The 24,902-nt window shown below is 34.6% G+C and overlaps 1 protein-coding gene across 1 annotated transcript; it reads right to left on the bottom strand.

Annotated features, from left to right (window-relative positions):
* Positions 1-17,127: 17,127 nt before the first annotated feature.
* On the bottom strand, positions 17,128-22,310 carry LOC113702701 (viridiflorene synthase). The gene is made up of 7 exons (XM_027223829.2): positions 22,147-22,310; positions 20,515-20,785; positions 20,040-20,412; positions 19,384-19,602; positions 18,698-18,836; positions 18,097-18,342; positions 17,128-17,672 (listed from the first exon to the last, which is right to left on the bottom strand). The coding sequence occupies exons 1-7, from the start codon at positions 22,264-22,266 to the stop codon at positions 17,382-17,384; spliced, it is 1,659 nt and encodes a 552-aa protein (XP_027079630.1). The 5' UTR covers positions 22,267-22,310; the 3' UTR covers positions 17,128-17,381.
* Between the last annotated feature and the right edge of the window lie 2,592 nt (positions 22,311-24,902).

Here is a 24,902-nt window from a genome sequence, read left to right as displayed (position 1 = left end):
TTTTGGCTGATGAATGCCTACTAGGCACTCATTAATACAGATACTAGTTGTTGATTCTTTGAAAAAATAAAATTAATTTGCAAACATGCCAAAAATACAAGAGGGATAAGAAATGTAACCAACAGGTCACCTGATCAGGTGCTTCACGTGTAATCGATAGGCTCTGGTTTCGACTCATCAAGGGGATAAATGGAGAATTACTATTGATCTTTTAAATTAGAAAAAAAAAAAGAGATAAGAATCATGAATATGTGTATTCATATGGTAAGTTTTACTTTAATTGGAGAGGGGGGATGGGGAGGGAGAAGTTATAGAAAAGGTAAAGAAGTTATTTAAATTTTAAATATGACAAATAACCGCAATGATATTTTTAACTATGCTCATGAATAATCGCATGACTTCCAAAACAAATTGAAGGAAAAAAGATAGTCATTAGAAAATAAAAATGCATAGTCATTAGATGCTCAGCACTAGAGCATAAAAGAAAAGAATCTTAAATTGGACATGGCAAAAGATACCATGTGTGACCTTTATGCGGGTGACGTAGCGCTGTGTGGTTTTGCAAAATTTTTGGGTGGTTTGAGAATTTTCAATAATCATCAGCCGGTGGCTTTGTGCCTTTGACATGCCGGGCATGACAATGGGGGAACAGAACTAAAATAAGAGCACTAAGCCAAAACATATGGTAACCTGCAGCCTCGGCAGTTAGAAATTAACAACATACTTTGATCAGCGTAAATTTAATCAGGGGCCAAGAAAGATTAAAGAAAAAATTGGTAAATGGTAAAAAAGAATTAAAAAAAGGACAAAGACCTTTGTTTTGGAGGCAATAAAGTCTTTCTTTATTTCACAAAACCCTACTTTAGATTTTTTTTTTCGTTTCAAATCCCAGTCTAGAATTATCAGTATAGTACACACTGAGTCTTCAACTTCATCATGATAAGGGTTCAAGCAAGAGATTGGAAACGGAATAGCCCAAAGGGCATTTGTACACGAAACTGTTAAAGAACTTAGTCAATTTTAGACACGAAATTCATATTTATTTAACTGATCACTCAAATTGGCTCGCTCAGCCCCTAATCCAGTACTCGTGTTCAGCCTAGGACTACATGATGAATAATGTTTCCGGTCATTCAGTTGGGACTGTTGAGACTCTTTACTACCCACCAAGACATTTAAAGAACTTCGACAAATAGCTTTTTCAACTTCAAGTGATTGAACAAGCTGTTAGTAGACAAATTTTGAGTCCTATAAGTTTTTGGTTTTCACGATCCAATAAACAACCACAAAAAGGGATGGAGTGTAAGTGAAAAATTTTAAATTCGAATACTCTCACTCACACTATTAAAAATAAAAAATCACACGTCACCAATTTCCATTTTACTAAATGAAAAAGGTACTACCAAGAAGATTTTACAGCTAGCCAACCAACTAACTAGAACATTAATTCACTCCTAATTTGAGCTTTCACAAAATTATATGATGTTGAATCCATATTCTTTTTTTTTAAGCAAAAGAAAGCTGCTTTTATTGATGTATGCAATATAAATTTACAAAGGAAAAAACCTATTACATCAGCAAAACTTCTAGAGCAATATCAGCACTGTACCGAACAGATAGAAAGCTAACAACAATAAAAGATCAACCCATCAAACAGTCTTGGTGTTTTAATCTAACTTCAGGTTCAACCCTGGGAGTGTTTCGGCTAATTTTAATCTAACTTGTGTGTAACTTTACCGTTTGGAAAAAATCAAACAGTCTTGGTCCAAACCCCACTCCAACATCAATTGCCAATTAGTTTTAGTCCTTGGAGCTTTGAGCCAAGAAAGCGGTGTTAGCTCAATCCGTATTCAAAAGAAAGTCTTCACTTTTTAGGTTAAGTAGTGCTAGCAAATTGGTTAATTTCTTTTAAGCCAGTTTCTTATTTTGTGTGGAAGAAATTAATTTTCTAATTATTTACTTAGTTGAATGAATTAGAAATTAGCAATTGTTTCCTATTGTTATTTGGTTCTTGGCCTAGTAACTTTCTCAATAAACAGTTAGATTGGAATTCTACAAGAGACACAGAAGAAAAGAGGTGAGAGAGTTTTCTTAGTAGAAAAGATTGATTACACAAGGTTAAACTTGAGAACCAAGTTGTAATTTTGTAATTTTTTTCTCTCATAATAAGAACAGATTTTGTTTTCTTCATAGATATAGGCTTGGTAATTAACCACATTAATTCTTGTGAGACTTATTATTCATGTTAGTTCTTGTTTTCTATTAAATTAGTTTTTCATATCTCAAATAGTTGGCCTAATACCTAATAAGTAGCCTCCTTTTTTCCCTTTAATCAGCATTTTTTATAATTTTGTTATAGTCCAAAGATAGTTGTGCACCACAATTTCTGTTGTAAATATATACTTGTAATCAAGGTCTGTGGATCGGAGGTGCTCAGCTTGGCGTGGGAATTTCTCAGCAAATTTTTGTGTCATGTAAGTAGATAGCGTATGCGTACTGGCTCTAGTGTCTGCTCCTTATCAATAAAATGCAGTTTACGTCCAGGAAAAAAAAAAATTCTATAGCGGTGATAGGACTCCTGGTCTGGAATATATAATTAGAATTCTTGATTCAGCATTATACTAATGGGTTTTTTTTTCCAGTTTTTATCCTTATATTTTATTTTTATTGAGAGGAACTTAAATTTTGCAGGTTGGATTTTGATGCGACACAGTATCATCTCTGGAAGCTAGGAACTTGGTAATTTTTCAGCACAGACATATAAGTGCTTCTAGTACTATTGCGAAACAAGAAAATGATTAGTGGACTTCTTGGTTGGAAGTGAGAAGTTGAGGAAAACCATGCATTTTATCGTGTTTGCGCTAAGAATTTTCTACGCGCCCCATGTCGGGTATGCGAAAATGTCTAAAATGAAATGGTCTTTACATGCACCCAGTGTTCAAGAGAAAAACCTGAGAAAATCCTCCAAATAAGACCAATATGTAAAGTTGAATGCAGACTGGATCCAGAAATTTTAGATAGTAGGTTTTGAGCTATTGTCTAGATATTACTACTTATTTTTCCTTTCTCAAACCAATATTAGACATAGAACCATAAACATAATAGTGTCCCCATTCATGAGTACTGTCTCACATTGAATCTACTGGGGCTGGGACCTCACAGTTTGGCCTACTTTCCATTTGCTGCAATTTTATGGTCCAGATTTGAAAAATGGGAATTAGACAATGAACACCAATCCACAAGAAAATGCTGTCGTTATAAGGGAAAAAACTGAAATATGAGACAGAAAAGTATGATCATGTTTGGAGGAACCATCAGCTATTTCAAAGGGGGAGATCTCAATTTGAGCAAAACGAGTGGTTTGTTCGTTCGTCCTCCGTTCTTCTTAGTTTAAATTTTTTGGAGATCAAGTTCTAGCAATAAACAAAATTAACTTGAGGATTTCAATTCTCAACTCTGTAGGAACCCAGTGGAGAGAGATTATGCACCAACAAAATCCATTGACCTAGTTAAGACTTAGATCGTGGGTTAAAGAAATTGAGGAAAATTGGCTTCATTACCATCGCATCATGAGGTATGTGTTTGGGTTTTTGACAATATCAGTAGTTTTGCCTTTTTGCTTATTGCAATTGTAATTGGATTAATTCTGCCTGGTTATTTTCCTATATTTCTAGGAAAAAAAATATTTTTGGCTAATCCCATACACAAAGATGGATGCCAACCCATAATTTTATTAAAATAAGCAAAACATTATAAGAGGGGGACTAGGCCTAACCTCAAAAAGAGGGGGTGGGTCTCTGGAAAAAAAAATTCACAAACTTGAGTGGTGTTGTAATTAAAGCGTAAAAACCCCAATATTGTACTAATCCAAATCTGAGTAATAGATTAAGACTTGTTTAATTTTTTATCCACAAATAAAGAATTTACTGTTTTGTTGGGTATTGTTAAAGAAACCATTAGAAGTTGGGTTGCTGTAATATACATATATATATTTTGTGGATGATTACAAAATAATGAGTGGCATAGGTTTGTAATGAATTAGCTTATTTTAAATAATTTGTTGTTTATTTGTGTAATTTATAGGGACAGAAGAATGGTTAACCTGTTAAATGTTAAGCCAATAAAATTTTTGGTCGGTTCAGTGTAGTTATTATATATTCACACGAATGTTTTTCTATAATTAAGCCTTTGTTTACAAGTAGTGGTCGGAGAATTACACAATTGGTCAGTATTATTAAATCTAATTGTTTAGCCACCACCTTCTAATTGGTTCACAAGCATTTTTTGGACATGGATACCTGTGATTTTTATTAAGGTGTTAAGGGATTGATGTTGTAGTTGTTTTACCATAAAATATTATGTGGTTTTTGTTAAAGTGTGAAGTGATTGATATTATAGTTGTTTTACAACCAAATATTGGATAGGTACACCAGTGGTCCCTGTTTTTACATGTAAGTATTGAGACTTGAAAGTACAAAGTAATAGGTAGTACAAGTGTTTGCTTTTCTTTGAGTGGCTACTGAAGTTAAGGTTGAATTTTTTTTTTTTTGATTAAAGAGTTATTCCATTGCTAAAAGGCAGAGAACAAAGAGTTACAGGCTACATCGGTCTCAAGGTGCGACAAGAGGGCTACTCCCTCCCACCTTGGGTACGAACAAAAGGGGTTCCCCTACTATCCAAAAGCAAAGTAGCTCTAACCTCCCTCGGGAGTTGCTGGAATGTCATGCTGTAAAAATCACCCTGGAGATCCATCATTGCTAGCTTATCTACCGCAGCGTTCGCCTCTCTGAATATGTGCCTAGCTGTGGCATTGAAGCTCTGAAGTAGGGCTCGAATCTGCCATAACGAGTTACATAACGGCCATTTTGCCAAGGCCTCTAAGTCTAGCAATTGAACGAGTCCCGCCGAATCCACCTCCACCAATAACTGTTGAACCCAAACTCTGTTATAGAAGAGTAAACCCTACAACAATGCCCTACTCTCAGCAGTCAGTACATCGACTTCCCCGAACTCTTTATAGGACGCAAAAATCAATCTACCCTCATGGTCCCGCAGCAAGTCTCCCCCTGATACCTTCCCTCTTGTCACACTGGCATCCGTATTTAACTTGACCACACCCTTCGGTGGCGGCAACCACGAGGTCACCAAGCGCCTTGTCACCTGCGGCTTCCAGGTAGCTAAACGAGCCCATGGGTCCTCCGAGTCACCCTTGAAATGTGCTATGGAAAAGACTTTCGCCCTCCCTAATTGCTCCACCATACTTCCCACTGCCCAAATTATCCCCTGTGGATCCAACCGAGCCCCCTCAAACCGTGCCTTATTTTGGGCCTGCCATATGCACCATAAAACTAAACATGGCGTAATCGTTCGTATATGATTTGCCAAGACCAATGATGTTGAAAAAAACCAAGATAAACACTCCACCGAGACCGACTGCGAGTTAGTTCCAAGGATACCGAACCGTCCGCGAAAGAAGTCCCAAACTTGCTCCACCACTGGCCGACCCAGAAAAAGATGCTTCGAGGATTTCTCCTGCAAAGAGCAACAGCTACACTGAGATGCCATCGTGATGCCTCGCCTTTGCAGATTCACCTCCACCAGGACCAAATTACGTAGCACTTTCCAAACTAGGACGGAGATTTTGAGTGGAAGGATTCTATTCCATACGAACCTATCAACCAGAGATAGGTTTCTTCTTCGGCGCAGTGCCTCCCACCCATCTTTCACTGTGAAGTGTCCCGACGGAGACCCCAACCATACCATCTCATCCGGATACAAGGTAGTCTCCTAGACCTAGCGCACCAAACCCATTGGTAGCCATGCCTATAGCAACCCGGTATTCCATCCCCCATCTCCAAAGAATTCCACTACTAGCATGTGCGGCAGGTCAATCCTGCCTAGCTCCTCAGCCATCCTAACAATCTTTAGGCTTTATTTGTACTCTACAATGGCTGGTACCTTGAAAGAGTTGGCATCCAACATTGTCAAGTTTGAGAGGTTTGATGGAAGATATTTCATTCATAGGCAAAAACATGTTCATTTCCTTCTCACGGCACTCCAAGTGGTCTATGCTTTGACCATCCCGAAGCCATCGATCATCAATCTCAATGAAGAAACTCTTGAAGACATCCGAAAATGTCAGAAATATGCCATGGTCACATCCTTAATACTCTGAGTGACAGCCTATTTGATGTCTACCATTTAATTACTACCATCAAGGAACTTTGGGATCGTTTGGAGTCCAAGTACATGCAAGAAGATGCTACAAGTAAGAGGTTTCTTGCCTCTTCTTTTAATAATTATAAAATAGCAGATAATAGATCTGTTATGGAGCAATTTAGTGAAATTGAAATGTTTCTTAATCATTTCACATAATACAATTTGCACATGGATGAACTTATTATTGTTTGCTTTATAGTAGACAAATTACCACCTTCTTGGAAAGATTTCAAGAAAGATCTCAAATATAAAAAAGAGAATATCTCTCTTGAGATTCTTGCTAAGTCTCTTCGAGTAGAAGAGAAAATTTGCATGCAAGAAAAGAAGGATACACAAATCCTTGAAAAGAACAAAGATTCTACTTCAAAAGTGCATGTGGTTGAAAAGGGACAAACTAAGAAGTCCCAAGGAAACAAGAAGGGCCAACAATCCAAGAATCAATCCAAGAAAAGGAAGAAGTGACAATGCTTCTACTGCAAGAAACAAGGACATTATAAGTGTGAATGCAAGATTCTTAAAAATAAAAAGGAAAAGCAAGAGTCTTCCAACAACACAAGCAAAAATCTTGTGGCCATGATCTCTGAGATCAATATGATTGAAAGATGATTTTACTTGGTGAGTTGATTCTGGTGTTACGCGACACATGTGCAACAATAAAATGTTTTTCAAGTCCATGAAACCAGTGGATGAAAGCATTGTTTTTTACATGAAAAATTCTGCTACAATTCCAGTTCAAGGTATTGGAGAAGTAGAATTAAAATTTACTTCCAACAATGTTGTAACATTGACAAATGTGTTTTATGTACAGAAAGTTAGTAAGAACTTGGTATCGGCTAGTTTATTGAATAAATTTGACTTTAAACTTGTATTTGAGGTTGACAAGTTTATTTTGTCTGAGGGTGGTATGTTTGTAGGCAAGGGTTATCCTTGCAATGGGATGTTTAAATTGAATGTATTTGCTATTAGAAATAATAAGAATGATATGGTTTCTTGATCGGTGTCGAGCCTGTGCAATAATAAAAATCTAACTACCACCAAAAGCAGTCAACAATCAATTCCAAGTACTGGAGCAGGGACTCTGGATATGCAATGTGTTACTTAATTTACCCTGACTCCGAAGAGTTTGCTTAATCCGATATATTAGAATTGACTAACTGACAAAATTACTAACTAGTAGACAGTGGCAAGCAGAGTCGAATCCACAGGGACTGGGGATAATTCGTTTCTTCTAGAGTTCAGAGCATGGGGGGTTTTGAAAAATATAAAATAACTAATTAACCAACTAATGAAACAACTAGTAGAAATAAACAGGAATTAATCAATAACCAATACGACTTTTGTCAAAGGTGCAACTTTTCAGACACGGTCCATTCAACTGATCATCGATGCAAAGATAATTCAATTACTTATTACTAGATTGGTTATAATTGTCATACACGCGATAAACAACCAACCTTTCCTTACTTTTTCGATAGTCAAGGTACGACCGTTAACTATTTCTCTAACCAAGAAATAATTCTAGGTACGACCGTAAGATTTAATTCCACGATTGCATTAAGAATTAGAAAAGCCCAACCCTAACCAATAAACACGTACGAGGGTTTGTTTAAGTTAGATCATATGTTTCCCTAACATGAAACCAATCACGCTAGTCGCCACTGGTGTTAATTGATTAAACAATTACCGATTCAATCAATTAATCTGGCGGTAGATTATTAGGTTAATTCGAATATCGGGCCCTTGACATTCAAATAGCAAAACAATCATAAGAAGTTAAACCAGAAAACGTACAAATACTAATAAATAAAAGAAATAAATAAAAATAATTCGATCTCACAGATATTTGAAACCGCGCCTTCAAGTTGGCTTTCGACTAGAAATATGAAGTTAGTTCTCTATTAATGGAGAACAAGCCATCCCAAAAGGTAATCTACTTCGGCAACGTACAATTGTCTTCCTCTCTATCGGTCAAGAAAACAAGAATAATTATGCTTTGTTCCTAAGCAAGAGCTATATGCCGAATTCTCCCTGCCGAATTGCTTTATTGATTGGTTTCCTAATACCAATCAAATTCTTAAAGAGTTTCCTATTACAATTCAATTTCCTAAAAACTCTCCCCATTACTTGAGACTGACGTGGAATCCAAAGAAAATGGAAACTTCAGCAGCTGTCAAGTTTTGGAATTTAACTTGGATTGGGAAACTGCCCAATATAAATCCCGACTTTTTGGTCTTGAATGTAGGTCTCGAACGTGCCACCATCAAATTAATTGAAAAATTATCACTTTTAATCACGTTTTGCTCCTTTTCCTACAATTAGCATCATTAACCAAATATAAGTAGAATCTATCGATTAAAATAATATTTGGTTAAAATTAAGGGAAAAATAATTATAAATTTAGCAACAAATTATTACCTATTAATTTTTCCCGTACCTAAACCATGCTTATCCTCAAGCATGAGAACACAAATCAAGCAATCAAATTCAAACAATGGTTATTATTCAAATCTTCTATTGCCAAGATACAATTAAAACATATGTCAAGTATTAGTGACAATTTTCAAGAAATATCTCTCCAGTTAGCTTTCAAGATCAAGGGCTCTTTCAATTTATGACTAACTAATCTAAAAATATAAAATATTCAACCAGCATCCATAAGCAAACGGTTCGACTATTAAGCAAAATCACAATATTAAAATTCATGGATCAGCGGGCTAACAATTCATTTAAACACTTTCACATTTTTCACTATTAGCACATTTTTTTTTTGTTTTCTAAAATATCCCCACACTTGAGTTTTTTTTTCAAGGGAAATGCTTAGTCTTTAGCCATTTAAATGTTTTGACGCGAACTCCGACATTTGCCAAACGAAGGAGTCCGATTACTCAACTCTCATCGCTTAAAAATCACATACTCATAGCTATCGTCGCTTTTTGACGCGAAAATCGACACATGTGGTGAAGACCTCCGGTTACTAGGCAATGATATCTAGCGGAGTATAGCCAAACATGATTCAAATAAACATCAAAAATAAAATTAAAGATCATACAAACCCGCTTCATTTCTTAAATATGGAGAACTAAGATTAATAGTTGAACTAATTTGCACAAAAATGTTAGACGAATATTTACAATACTTAGAGAAATTAATCAAAAAGTGCAAAAGTCACAAAATCTCAAATATTCACCAAAGAGATACCCTTAAACTTAACCATGTCATACTTAACACCTTAGAGTGTAAAATCTTAGCAATAGAAAAATTTGAAACATCTAACCATCATTTATCAGGAACAACCACAAAAATGCACAAGACGTGGCAAAAATTGGATAAAATTTGACAAAGTCAAACAAAAAAATTCCAACAAAATGCCTACACTTGCACTTTTTCAATAAAATACCAATATACTACTCCCCCCACACCTAAATCTTACATTGTCCCTAATGTAAGAAATAAAATAAATAGAATACGAAGCAAAAAGGACAATGAAACTTCCCTGGTAATTGAGAAGGGTTGTGGACAGTTATGGATGGAAAGGGCAGCGTGAAGTGATAGCGAACGGCCAGCAATGGATGGTGAAAATGAGTGGCGTCGGCCAGGGTTTTAAATCAAGCGGCTCCATTTTACCCCAAACGAAAAATAGAGATGCCAAACTAACGACGAGACCAGAGATGGCCATGGAAAGTGGCCAGCGGCGATAGCATGGTGTGGCAACGATAGTGACAAGCAGAAACGGCGCGAGCAGCGGAATTTGAGGTCCTAAGGTTGTGGTCTTACGGCTGGAAAAGGAAAGAAAGGAAGAAAAAGGAAAGGAAGAGAAGAAGAAAAGAGAAAGAAAGAAAGAAAGAGAAAGAGAAAAAGAAAATGGAAAAAGAAAAAGAAAAGGAAAGAAAGAAAGAAAGAAAGAAAGAGAGAAGAGAGTGAAAGAAAAAAAAAATTTAAATTTTTAGAACCACTGCGTTAGACGTGGACACGCCTAACTGCTCTCGAATCTTCTGACCAACTCTCAAAAATTAAGTTCCTTAAGCATGACTACATGACGTGGGCACACCTAACTATTGGAGAGTCTTTTGCCGAAGCGACGAAAATTTTAGGCCTTAGGCGTGACCATTTGGCTTGAACACGTATAACTATTGAACAGTCTTCTGCCTGCAGATGAAAATTGCATGCCTTAGGCATGACCACTTGGCATGGGCACGTCTAACTATGGAAAAGTCTTTTGTCCGTAGACGAAAATTGCCTTCCTTAGGCGTGATCACTAGACGCGGGCACGCCCAACTACTAGTTTCTTGCCACAAAAGCAACAAATCACTAAACTCATCTAACACTTAACAAAAATTTCAGAAACATAAGAAAACGAAAAACAAAGGGTCTTGGGTTGCCTCCCAAGCAGCGTCTTTTTTTAATTTCTTTGGCTAGACATTGCCATGTTCATTCACGAAGGATAAAATCGTGTAGCTCGTTTCAGTGCTTCATCTTCTATGTAGTTCTGATATCCCTCGTAAATAGAGTAATCCTTGAGCACACGAGATACGATATTCCATGAATTAGTAGATGGCGCCAAACAAACAAGTAATGACATTAATTCTTCACTCACTCCTCCATCACGAGCACTTATTGGTTCGAGATATTTTGCCATTGTAACTCTTAACTTATTCCTGTCATGAAACTCAAAATCGTCTGATATAATAAAATTAATCTTACTAACAAGAATTAAAGAACAAAAGTCAGGAGAATATTGTTTAAGGAATGGAGGAGATGTCATCACATTTGAAGATTGTTCACTGGATTCATTTACTTGAATAATTTGATATTGGGGTTCCATTTCTTGTACTTCAATTCCCTTTTCAACTGCATCTTTAGATTCTTCTTCTTGAGCCTCTCGCAGCTCCATGTCACTTGTCAAGATAATTGTACTCTCATCTTCTTTACGGTCGATTTTGGTCTGTGAGGGCAATTCTTCACACATTCGAGAAGTCAATTGCGTTATCCTGGATGTCAATTGATTCACTTGATCCGAAAGGTTACAAATGCTCGCTTGTATCTCTTGATGAAATCGATATGTGTTAGTAGCTCGTGATTCAATTATTTCTTCAAGAGATATACCTGACGTGGATAATGGTTGTTGAGACTCTTGCCATTGAAAACCCATTGGCCCTTTTGTATAATTAAGATTGGAATTATCCCACCATCCTTGATCATACCCGTTTGAATAAGGGTCATATCACGTTTGATATTGAGGTGAAAAATCTCCAAAATTATCGATTGGAGCACTTAGGCCATCTTGAAATGCGGAGTATATGTCGGTTGAAAGATCTGAGGCAAAATAACTTTCACAATTTGCAACAGCCAATTGATCATTAGAAAAAACATTAGTCTCATAACTCCTTCCAGAAATAAAATTCAGTCTATTACCAAAATATGGAATGTTAGCAGCCATAAACTATATAAAAAAAGAGAAAAATAAAAAAATGAAAACAAGATGAACTCAAAAAGAAACAAATTAATCAGGCACCAATCCCCGGCAACGGTGCCAAAAATTGACAGGTGTCGAGCCTGTGCAATAATAAAAACCTAACTACCACCAAAAGCAATCAACAATCAATTCCAGGTACTAGAACAGGGATTCTGGATGTGCAATGGGTTACTTGATTCACCCTGACTCCGAAGAGTTAGCTTAATCCGATATACAAGAATTGACTGACTAACAAAATTACTAACTAGTAGACAGTGGCAAGCAGGGTCGAATCCACAGGGATTGGGAATAATTCATTTATTCTAGAGTTTAGAGCATGGGGATTTTTGGAAAATATAAAATAACTAATTAACCAACTAATGAAACAACTAATAGAAATAAACAGGAATTAATCAATAACCAATACGACTCTAGCCAAAGATACAACTTTTCAGACACGATCCATTCAACTAATCATTGATGCAAAGATAATTCAATTACTTATTACTAGATTGGTTATAATTGTCATACATGCGATAAACAACCAATATTTCCTTACTTTTTCGATAGTCAAGGTACGACCGTTAACTATTTCTCTAACCAAGAAATAACCCTAGGTGCCCTTCCAAGGCAGCCGAGCTGGTCTCACTAAGGGTTAGTACACCCAAGGTCCAGTGTTCGAGCCTTGTAACCAAAATGGGAAATAGCCCAACAACCCGAATAAGGGTTGGCGCCTGAAGTGGGGCCAGGTCCTTTTGTTTGTTAAAAATAAAAAAAAATAAAAAAATGAAATAACCCTAGGTACGACTGTAAGATTTAATTTCTTGATTGCATTAAGAATTAGAAAAATCCAACTGTAATCAACAAATACGCTACGAGCGTTTGTTTAAGTTAAATCATATGTTTCCCTAACATGAAACCAATCACGCTAGTCGCCACTGGTGTTAATCGATTAAACAATTACGGATTCAATCAATTAATCTGGCGGTAAATTATTAGGTTAATTCGAATATCGGCCTCTTGACATTCAAATAACAAAACAATCATAAGAAATTAAATCAGAAAACGTACAAATACTAATAAATAAAAGAAATAAATAAAAATAATTCGATCTCACAGATATTTAAAACCACACCTTCAAGTTGGCTTTCGACTTGAAGTATGAAGTTAGATCTCCATTAATGGAGAACAAGCCATCCCAAAAGATAATCTACTTCGGTAGCGTACAATTGTCTTCCTCTCTATCGGTCAAGAAAACAAGAATAATTATGCTTTGTTCCTAAGCAAGAGCTATATGTCGAATTCTCCCTGCCGAATTGCTTAATTGATTGGTTTCCTAATACCAATCAAATTCTTAAAGAGTTTCCTATTACAATTCAATTTCCTAAAAACTCTCCCCATTCCTTGAGACTGACGTGGAATGCAAAGAAAATGGAAACTTCAACAGCTGTCAAGTTTTGGAATTTGACTTGGATTGGAAAACTGCACAATATAAATCCCGACTTTCTGGCCTTGAATAGAGGTCTCGAACGTACCACCATCAAATTAATTGAAAATTTGTCACTTTTAATCACGCTTTGCTCCTTTTTGTACAATTAGCACCATTAACCAAATATAAGTAGAATCTATCAATTAAAATAATATTTGGCTAAAATCAAGGGAAAAATAATTATAAATTTAGCAACAAATTATGACCTATCATTTCTGGGTATTTGATTGAGTCTTCGTTTGGATTGTGACATAATAGACTTGGTTATGTTAACTACAATAGAATGCATGAAATGATGAGACTTGATTTGTTGGCATATTGTGACAAAATTGAAGGAAAATACAAAACATGCATGCTGACAAAAATCACAAGAAATCCATTCCTAAAGTTGAAAGATCTTCAAAAATCTTAGATCTCATTCATAGCGATGTGTATGATTTGCATGGCACTTCTACTTTGGGTTGTAAAAAGTATTTTATGACTTTTATTGATGATTATACTAGATATTGTCATGTTTTCTTGTTACACTTAAAAGATGAAATAATGAAAAAAATTCAAAACATACAAATCAGAAGTTGAATTTCATTGTGAAACCTTTATCAAATGTCTAAGAACAGATAGAGGTAGACGGTGTTATGATGTTATCTATTTTCAATCTATTAGGATAAAATATGAGGTGACTACTTCTTATACGCCACAACAAAATGGTGTAGCCGAAAGGAAAAATAGTGTATCGATAGAAATTATTAATGCACTTTTATCAAATTCTGGACTAAATCAAGGATTTTGGGGTGAAACCTTGTTAATGGTTTATCATATCCTAAACAGAGTTCCTAATAAAAAGAGTTTTATAACCCCTTATGAACTTTGGAATAAAAAAAAGCCTAATGTAAACTATTTGAGAGTTTGGGGCTGTAGGGCAATTGTAAAACTCCTGGAATCTAAGAAAAGGAAATTGGGAGAAAGAGGTGTGAAGTGTATATTCTAAGGATATGCACAAAATAGTAAAACATATAGGTTTATGGTAATTGAACCTAATGATTTAATTTCTATTAATACTATAATTGAATCTAGGGATGCTATTTTTGAAAAAATTAAATTCACCTCCATAAAAGATGTTATTCCAAAATCGAGTGAATTTGACAAAAGATGATGAAAATGAAACCATTGAATTGAGAAGAAACAAAAGAGCTAGAAAGTCAAAAAAAGATTTTGGCTTGGACTTCTATATGTATCTAGTTGAAAGAACTAGAGATACATTGAGCAATCAAGTCCTTTATTGCTTCAATACTGAGACTAATCCCAAAATCTATGAAGAAGCAATGAAATCTCGAGACGCACCTTTTTGGAAGGAAACTATAAATGATGAGATGGACTCAATTATGGATAATAAAACCTAAAAATTAATAGACTTGCCACCTAGTTCAAAATCAATTGGTTGTAAGTGGATATTCAAGAAGAAAATGAATGATGGAACTGTTGATAAGTTCAAGGGCAGGTTGGTGGCCAAAGGATTTACACAGAAATATGGTGCGGACTATTTTGACACATATTCTCCAGTAGCTAGAATTGCAACAATTAGAGTATTACTTACTATAGTTTCTATCCAAAATCTAGTCATTCACCAAATGGATGTTAAAACAGCATTCTTGAATGGTGATTTGAATGAAAAAGTATATATGGAACAACGCAAAGGGTTTGTAGTAACTGGTCAAGAGTATAAGGTGTGTAAACTTATAAAGTCTTTATATGGACTAAAGCAAGCACCTAAGTCATAGCATTAGAAATTTGAACAAATTATTCTTGCTAGTGGATTCAAGATAAATGAATCTGATAAATGTATTTATAGCAAGTTTAATGATTTATATGTGGATGACATGTTAATTTTTGGAACTGACTTGGAGCAAGTTAAAGTAACCAAAACTTTGCTTTCAAGCAAATTTGATATGAAAGACATGGGTGAGGTGGATGTCATTCTTGGCATAAAAATCTTAAGAAACAAGAACAATATAATGTTATCTCAATCGCATTATATTAAAAAGATTCTTAACAAATTCAATCAAAGTTATTGTATTCCAGCCTTAACACCATTGGATTCCAAAATAAATTTTGTAAAAAATAAAGGGAATCTAAAATCTCAATTGGAATATATCAAGGTTATAGGGTGTTTAATGTATGCAATGATGACTTGTACTAAACATGATATTGCATATGCTATTGGTATATTGAGCAGATATACAAGCAATCCTAGTAGGTTATATTTGCAAGGTGTAACCAGAATATTAAAGTATTTAAAAGCCACTAAGGACTATGGTATATGTTATACCGGTTATCCTTCAGTTTTAGAAAGATTTTCAGATGCTAATTGGATCACTAATAAAGATAATCACTCGTCGACAAGTGGTTGGATCTTTATGCTTGATGGAGGTGCAGTTTCTTGGGGTTCTAAGAAACAAACTTATATCACCGATTCAACAATAGCAGTAGAGTTTGTAGCACTTGCTTCGACTTGTAAAGAAGCTGAATGGCTATGAAATTTACTCTAATATACCATTGTAGCCAACACCTTTGTCGCATTTATCAATACATTGTAATAGTGCTGCTACACTTGCTGAAGTATATAGTCAAGTGTATAATGGTAAGTCAAGGCATATTGGTTTAAAACATAGTTATGTCAAACATTTGATCATAAATGGAGTCATATCAATTGATTTTGTGAGATCTAATGAAAATTTAAGTGATCCTTTGACAAAAGGGTTATCAAGGAACTTGGTGTTAAGAACATCAAGGGGAATGGGTTTAAAGTCCAAAATTATTGATCACTAATGGTGGAACCTCAATTCAACACTAGATACAACGTCTAGTCTTGAATTCAATAAGTGAAAGTACATTATTCTAGTGGTTGGTGCACTATGTAAATTTAGACATCGCAAGGTAGAATAGTTCATATTATTCTCGCCAGTGCAAATATAAGAGTGAGTTATTGGACTCTTAACGAATCTTAAAAGTGCCATCAATGGTGGGGGTACTAAGATATCACCTATATGAATGTTGGTTTTCGGCAAACCGCAAAGTTAATGACTTTGCTTTGTAACATTTATGAAAGGATAGTGATACAAGACCGTAAAACGTATCATTGAAGAACTTATGGCTGTGCATTGCTCAATGTGTGATGTGTTTATGAGGTTAATCCAATGAACAAGTGGATCAAAGCTTGTCTATCATCTTGTAGGATTGATTTTAAAGAACCTTCACTAAGATAGTTGTTCAATTGAAAAACACCATTATTTATGCATATGAGTATGAGATTAATCGGTGACCTTTTGGAAGTCCATTTTCTAAATTTTGAAAATGGCGGGGGATTGTTGAAAATTTTTAAATTTGTATCTAGTGATTCTGGAATGTACATACATGTATTGTATTATGAATCAAATGATTCTAAGATGTACATACATTGTGATAAATATATATTCATTCGTGAATATATTCATGTATGTGGGGATCCTTAAATGTAAGGATAGATTCATGTCTTTGATCATAAAATTATGTGATGCATGAATTAAAGTACATGAGTTTGTATACAATACCTTGAATCTATTCATACAAGTAGTTATTAAGTCCATTTGTTTTTTAAACAATCTCTCCTATATAAAGAGATCAAGTAGAAAGTGTTTTGCTGTAGAAAATCACTTTTCTACAACTTTGAATCCTCTCAAAAAGCACTCCTTAGTTCAAGAGAGTTCGTCTTACTTTGTACAAGAATTTATGACAAACAAACTTCATCTTATCCTAAAGGATATTTGTCCAAGATTATTGTATGTTATACCGGACAAATAAATCCTAAAGGAAAGTGATATACAATCACGATTTGAAGCCAATTCTTATTAATTTGTTTGTCAGTTCATTGTAATACTCCCAACACCCCAGCCCTGTCCGTGATCATGCATGTATACATATTTCACAAATATGAAAGAAATCCAATAGGAGGTTCCGATCTCAGAACCATTATTTAGCTTATATTTGTTTTGATACACAACCATAACCAAAGGGAGGAGACGGAAGAAAGGAGAATCGATCTCCCTCTCTGTCAGCATTAGAAGACCTCTAGGGCCAATTAAAAACAGGAAAAAAAAAACATACACACACACACTTCAGAACTCATAATGAATTGATACATAGGGCCAATTCCAATGGGAACTGATAATGTAACCAGTGTCATCCTCAAATAGACATGGAGTCCATAAGCATTGCGTTTATATGGGCTTCAATTCTACGTTGATCAGTGAATCCATCTCCACGGTGCTTGTAAACAATTTCGCAGGTTCGTGCTAGATTGAGAATTACTTTGAGAATTTCTCTTGGAATTGTAGTAGACCTTAAGCATTCCTCATTCATAACCTTCCAAGTGTCCTCACACATCTCTTCAAACTTCTCCATTGCCTCTTCCTCCGACACATTATAATCTTTCATGTAGCATTCAATTGCTGTGCCACTGCCCCTTTCTTTCTCGAACTTGAAATGCAAAGAGTTTAAATAGATCAAAATTTTAATAGACATAAAATATGGGAACTCGAATAAGATGCACAAAAGGGTACTAACTATTGATAAAGCAAAAATTACATAAATAACAGAACTATATTTTGTTAAATTGATGAAAAGCATACATGTCTGAGTGAATATGCATATTTTACGTGCGACTTTTTTCATAGAAAATTAATAAGATCCAGAAACAAGAGTAATCATAAGATTATACTAGGTTGATTGCGCGAAGCAGATAGAAGTTTGATAACAAAATGTACGATTTCATGATGAAGTTGGTCAAAAAACTAAAACGACATGTGAAGAAATGTGATCAGTGAGTTAATCCATTTTGGAAATTCTATTTGTCGGCTTAGTCTTGTTTACCAATTAAATGCCAAAAAAAAAAAAATCAAACCTTGTGACTGCCAACATCATTAGTCAATCTGGCATGTGTTGTCAACGCAACAAAGAATTTGGGATTAGTTGACATCCAGTTGATAACATCCTCTGAGGCACTATCCATGCCCAAGAAAGCTGCTGCTGACAGTAAATAGTATGTGCTTGTGACCATTCCATTGCTCAAGTAATCAGAAAAAGATGGCAATTCATTCGCAAGAAACCACTTCGACTGAGTGAAACTTGTCCTCGCGTATTGTTTCCACTGATTAAAACCAAAGAATGGATGGAAATATTTGATTAGAAATGCTTAATTAAGGTATTCAACAATGAGAAGTATAAGGATGATTTCTATGGGTTTACTGCATCAAAGATTTTGAGCGTCTTAATCTAGGCTTAAACACCATGCACTAAACTTTGTAGTATAAAGTACATGAATTAAAAGTTTGACCGGTAGGTATATCAGTAAAACTTGTCTATGTTTTTTCAGCCCAGCAATCGATTTAGCGTTGTAAACAAAAAGCTTTTAATCGATGAATTAGTAGCAGAGACACTTATTAAATATTAACACAGACCATCAAATTAACATAGTTTTATAAATTAGCAACGTGATACCGTACTTCTTCTATATACTTGTCGAATGCAAAGGTTCTCTTCTTTTTAGCTAAATCTTCCTCAAGCTCTTTATTAAAATTCAGAACCAAAGTGTAGGCTGCCTTCATGTAGTCTGAGAGTTGATCGATTCCACTGCTGTCCCACCTGCAAGCAAAGAAAACTTCCTATTTCACCGCAAATTGTTATGCAGCAACAATATAGAAAAATTTGTCTACTGTTTCTGTAATGGTTTGCTGCCACATAATTGGACAGCCAGTTAAATGCTCTCTTTCTTCTTCTTGAACTTGCAAGGTTGTATGGTTAATTTGGGTTACAATAAGAGGAGGTTCCGATACAGCTATTTTAAGTTTAGGTCCATCCCTCTCACCTATAACAATTGTAATCTAGTGGCTATGGTGGCTTGCTGCTTCTACAGCTACTGTACTGAAGCCACCTATTCTGAGCATGCGAACCACAATGTATCCATCAAGAGTTTCACGATTCTGTCAATCTCGTATTCAATCTCAATGAATTCGTGGACAGCCTATCATGTGATGTTTTCCCCCTTATCTTCTAAACTATGATTATTCTGGACTGGAATATAAATTTTTCATCTTAGCAGCATGCAGGTTTAACAAGACATCAATGCATAGCAAGTTTGAGCAAATCCTTAATTAGTATGACTACATAGGAGATGTAGATATATGCATACCTTTCTACAGCTTCCGTAAAAATTTTGAGTTCATCTAGGGTGCCATACGCATCATAGGTATCATCAATCATTCCAGCCAAGACTGTTGCTTTTGTCAAAGTCATTCGAGCAAGAGAATAATGAGGTTCATAATAGGTTCCAACAGCCCAAAAGTAGCACTCCACAATTCTGTCCCTTGCGTATGGAACCTTCGATATGATGTCCAATTCCTTCCCCCACCTGTTTTATCATGAATATAATCAAAAAATGAAAACAGAAAGTTGCACGGTCATTAACGAAGCTGTCAAGCAGAAACATGGAAATATATACAAAGGCATTTGATGTGACAGTTAGGAAAAATATTGGAAAAGAGTGTTAAATCCGCTAACTCTTTCAGTAGTTTGCGTTTCGTAAAATTGTGGTAATTCTTAAAATGAAGGTAGTTTTCTTAATTAGGGCTTATGCGATCTACAAAGAAAATAGTTATTTGAAGGTTTCAAATCAACATAAAATGAATACAATGTTGTTTCAGAAACTGTTGGTGTTGTACTGTCCTACAAAACTCCAAGTGAACCTAAAATTTCACTAAAAAGCATGTATTATATACTTGTGGTGTTATTGTTGATAACAAAATCTTAGACCCGCCCACTGGAGAGCTGGTGCCTCAATGGAAGTACCTGATTATCTCAGAAAGGTCTTCTTTATACAACATGTGCAACAAGTGGTAATCCAATTTGGCAAGCCTTAGCAGCAACCTGTTACTAGACTCATCTTCTTCATACATGGAGATATAACAATAAGCCTCATATCTTGGGATGCCCTTATGCAATGGCTGCTCAAGGGCATGTTTCACTTTTTTTGCAAGAGTAGAACCCACATTGGGAATTTCCCGTGTCAGATGAGTAGTTGTGAAAAAAAGGGCTTCTTCTAAAATTTTATCACCATGTGTTCTGACATGAGCAGTTTCATAAAGACTTAGGAGACCCTTTATGTCATTGCATAAAGATTCCTTAAACTTACCATTAGCATCAAGGAACCCATCAAAGATGCCTGGATGGAATTTATTTAGCCAATAATAGTTAGAAAAATTATTTTTTGTACATAGCCTAGTCACAATTTTGAAGCAGTCAATTTAGCAAGAAAGTAGTGTACCACAAGATATATTGAAACCATGTTGCCTGAACAGTCTGAATTGAAGTGCTGCAATCGATAAATCACACTCTGCATGCTTCTCAAAGTTGGTGTAAGCATCATAATATTCTTGTAGTTGGTCTTCAATCTTGTCGCCAAAGTGATACGAGATGCCAAGTCGTTCTATATTATCTATAAGATTGAATTTCTCCATCATGGGTTTTTCAATTGCCAAAAGCCTGCTCACTTCTTCCTTTAACATTTCAATTTCTTTGGCACACATTTCATATCCCTGAAACAGTCAGTCAAATCTTTCTTCATTGAGATCGTCAAATTGGTCTAGTTAAGTTTCTTCAAAAATTCAGAATTATAGAAACTAAACAGTAGACAGAAACAGCTCAAACCCTGTCATTGTAACATATTTGTTCCCTTCGAAGTTAAGTACATGTGTTGTTTTACGGTTAAATGGACAAAACTGCTATCAACCTTATTTTTTTATTTTTTTTTTCAACTGCTGTCAACCTTATCCCCATTAGCATTCTACCCCTTAGACTTTTCTATTTGGCAGTTAAAACCCTACTTGTTATTTTTTATGGAAGTACCCCTTCTACATTGATTACCTTTCCAGAAATTTTTCTATATTCTTTTACCCTCTGAATAGGTAAAAATATAAAATAATAATATATAGTAGTTGGTTATCTATTTGTTTTCTCTTGTTATATAATGACAAAATATAAGTTTTGGTTTTCTTAATGTATCTAAATTATTAGGTGTCTAGACTAAATTTGCATATTAATTACCGTAACAAGCATATGCTATGTTGTCTACCATGTATTAGTGATAGTAAAAACAAGCAAATATACATATTACAAGAAAAATAATACTATTAAATAAAAGAAAGTTTAACAAAATGTGACAAGTTTACAAATAATAACTGGAAAAGGAACAATTAGGTAACCTGAGAAAAGCGAGAAAAAAAAAAAGCAAAGGAAAAGAATGAAGGAGACAAGGAAAAAAAAGGAAATGATAAATAAGGAGAAAAGAAATATAAACAAAATTAAGCTAGGGAATGTATTTTTCTCTAAAAAAAAAAAATCAAGCATGGTTTAAGTGTCTACTTAAAAAGTTGGCGTGTACAATTCAACTGATAGTAATGTTGAGGAAGTTTAATGCATGTAGCCCACCATGCTACTCAGAGAAACAAAAACAGCCAATCAGTGTCAAGTCGTGGTTTATAGGAAAGGAAATATGACTGATCAAACGTTTAGTGCTCCTAGAAACAATATGTACATGGACATGACTAGAGAGTTTATTAAAAGTTGGGATCCTCTGTGCAACCATCTGGTGCTAAATCCAATTCGAATTCCACTTATCACGTGAAAGTAGAAGAAACTTAAATAAACAATTCATGGCAAGTTAAATAAATAGGACACTTGGTATAAATGTAAAAGCGACACTGAGGATCACATGTGGTTTATTAAGGCATAATCACATCAGCATTGATGGCAATAATTACAAAGGATGGGGGATCAAATGAGATAATGAGAACGTTTGCCAAACAAATGTGCCACATAAATCATCCTTTGATGTTCGATTCAGCACATATGCATGCAACTTAAGTTCCCCGAAGGAAAGGATCAAAGGAAGTATAACCTGCTTATCGAGAGTGAAAGAAGCGATGCGATGAGACCAAATGTTTTCTGGGAAGTCTGCTAATTGGCGGACAATCTCATGCTGATTGTTCAAGGGAACGGCAGTTTCAGTTGAGGCCATTTTGTTGGGTGCTAGTTGGGGGAATATTCAGCTTAACTACGTTGTATCTTAGTATGACTACTTTGTTTGATGATCAGCCAGAGGAATCCGTTTGCGTATTTATAGATCCAAACACTTGAGTAGTTAGGCAGAAAAGGCTGCGCAGGTAAATTGGTTGGATCAATATATACAACCATATTACATCTATCGGGTTTGGCTAACGGGGTACTTGTATTTTTCTTATTTCTTTCGTCCAACTTTGATAGTTTTATTTTCTCTTTTTATCTGTTTCAAATTTAGTCTACTTTTTAATTGAAAAATATAGTTAATCTGTAAATAAGGGTGAGCAAACGGTGCAAATGCAGTAATTCGGGTGTATGAATTCGGTAAATTCGGTTATTAGACTTATAGAAATTTAAATCGCTTTCAAATTCGAATTAGCAATACCCGAATTCATTTCACTCCCGAATTTGAATTCGAAAATGGTAATGAATTCGGGTTAACCGTTTTCATCTAAAAAAAATTTTCTGTTGAATCTTTTAATTGTAATTTCCAACCTAATTAAACTCTGTTATCAAGCGACACTCAGTCACGTTTATCGTCAAGCGAATATGGTCGCTGATGCAATTGCTTCGGCTCATTTGGGCCACAATGTGTTGTACAATGAGGAAGCATCTCTGCCACGTAGGATTAAAGTTCTCCTGGGGTTAGACAGGCTAGGGGTCCCATATATCAGGCATTAGATAGCAGTGGCTTAATCCTTGTACTTTAAATAAAAAAAAATAAAAAAAACTCTGTTATCAAGTTTAATAGCTAAGTTACTACTGTAATCAATATAATTGCAAACTTACAAGCTACAACACCAAGTCAAAGGAAATCAACATCCAAATTATTACACACAAATTACAAATGCCAAAATTCATCAACTGAAAATCTGAAATGCAAATACACAGTACAACTACAAGTCAGAAAAGACTAAACATGCTAATCAGCTGATGAACTAATGAACTGAACTCAAAAGTTATTCAAATTAACGCACACTTTACAAGTTCACATTTCACAAGTCACAATAGATGAATTTTCATGTTAAATATATAATGTAATTTTAGAGCACACTAATACTTGCAAGTTATAAGTTACACATTCAAATATTCAATAATTCAAACATTAATGATGTACCAAACTATCAATATCTAAATTCTAATTACTAATTATGTTTATTGTTTAATATTTAATATTATACCTATACTTATTAATTATTATCTAATTCTAGTCATGTATAAAATAATAAGTATTATAGTTATGTTATGTATTGTTGTATATTTGTATTATTATAGTCATATAATAATGAATAAATACTAAAATAGTATATTGTATATCATTATATATTATTATTATCATAAGTACATGATACTACCATATACTAACTATTATTAATAGCATAATAATACTAAATAGCACTTACCTATATATTATATAATTTTATAAACTAATTTGGTATTCGAATGCGGTAATATGGTACCCTATTTTATTTTATCGAATTTGAATTTGAAATTGGTTATTACCAAATTCATAATCTTATTACCTATTTCATACCATATTAGAATTCGATGAATTTGATAAATATCATTTTTGTATCAAATTAACAAATCGATTTCAAATTACTAAATTGAATTTAAATTCGGATATGAATTCAGTAGGTACCGAATTTGTTCACCCCTACTCTTATTTAATGTACATTGTTAGCAATGAGTATAACCTACCTTATTCATTAATTGCTTGGATTCATGGTTTGTATGGTGCAACTTTTCATAATATTGTTGTTATAATTAATGTAAAGGTATATTGAATAGTCACACTTCAAATATTAATGTAAGGGTATTTAGAAAAATAATAAATTAGATTTACTTTTTCAATAAAATTAACTAATTTTTCTTAAATTGTGTGTAAAAAAAAATCAAAACGCTCAAAGTGGGACAAAGGAATATTACTTCTTGATAAAAGTCAAACTAATTTTAAAAAGTATTTAAATTTGAGGAGTGTATTAAATGGAGGTGTAAAAGTTAGGTTTAATTTAACGTAATATATCTATCAAGGTAAGATTTCGAACTCCCTGCCAATCATGTGAGAAGGATCACCTCGAGAGTAAGGCCTAATCAGGCGGACTAACCGACTAGTTGACCGTAAAAGAAACTTGAACATGCGCCACCAATTGCGTTAACAGATATTGAATGGTTTACAAAGTAGACAAGTTTGTTGGTTCAAGGTCTAATTAATTTCTCTTTATCTACCTTTTGTTTTTGTGGTCGACAATCAATTTTGGTTTGGACCTTTATGCCCCTATTCAGATGGAAATTGAAAGTTCTAGAGATATTAGAGAGAGAGGAATAGTATTAGTTTGAATCTATCGATTTATTTTTGTTTGACTGCTGACTGGGCACGTGGAGCAACCATGTCGTGACTATTGCTTGACCATAACAACATCGTCCCCATTTTCTCGACTAATTGCAAGTCTGCAAGACGACATTGTGGAAAGCCAAAAACTTGTCAATACTGTCAACATTTTACCAAAGCAAAATAATGGCCTTAAGCAAAATGCATATTCATCAGCTGCTCAGTAGTACGGTACCAAAGCACATGAGAAAATAATCGCACGT

Source organism: Coffea arabica, chromosome 8e (assembly GCF_036785885.1).
Source record: "Coffea arabica cultivar ET-39 chromosome 8e, Coffea Arabica ET-39 HiFi, whole genome shotgun sequence".
NCBI lineage: Eukaryota > Viridiplantae > Streptophyta > Magnoliopsida > Gentianales > Rubiaceae > Coffea > Coffea arabica.
The sequence above is the reverse complement of the archived record's forward strand: the minus strand, read 5'-3'. Positions and strand labels throughout refer to the sequence as shown.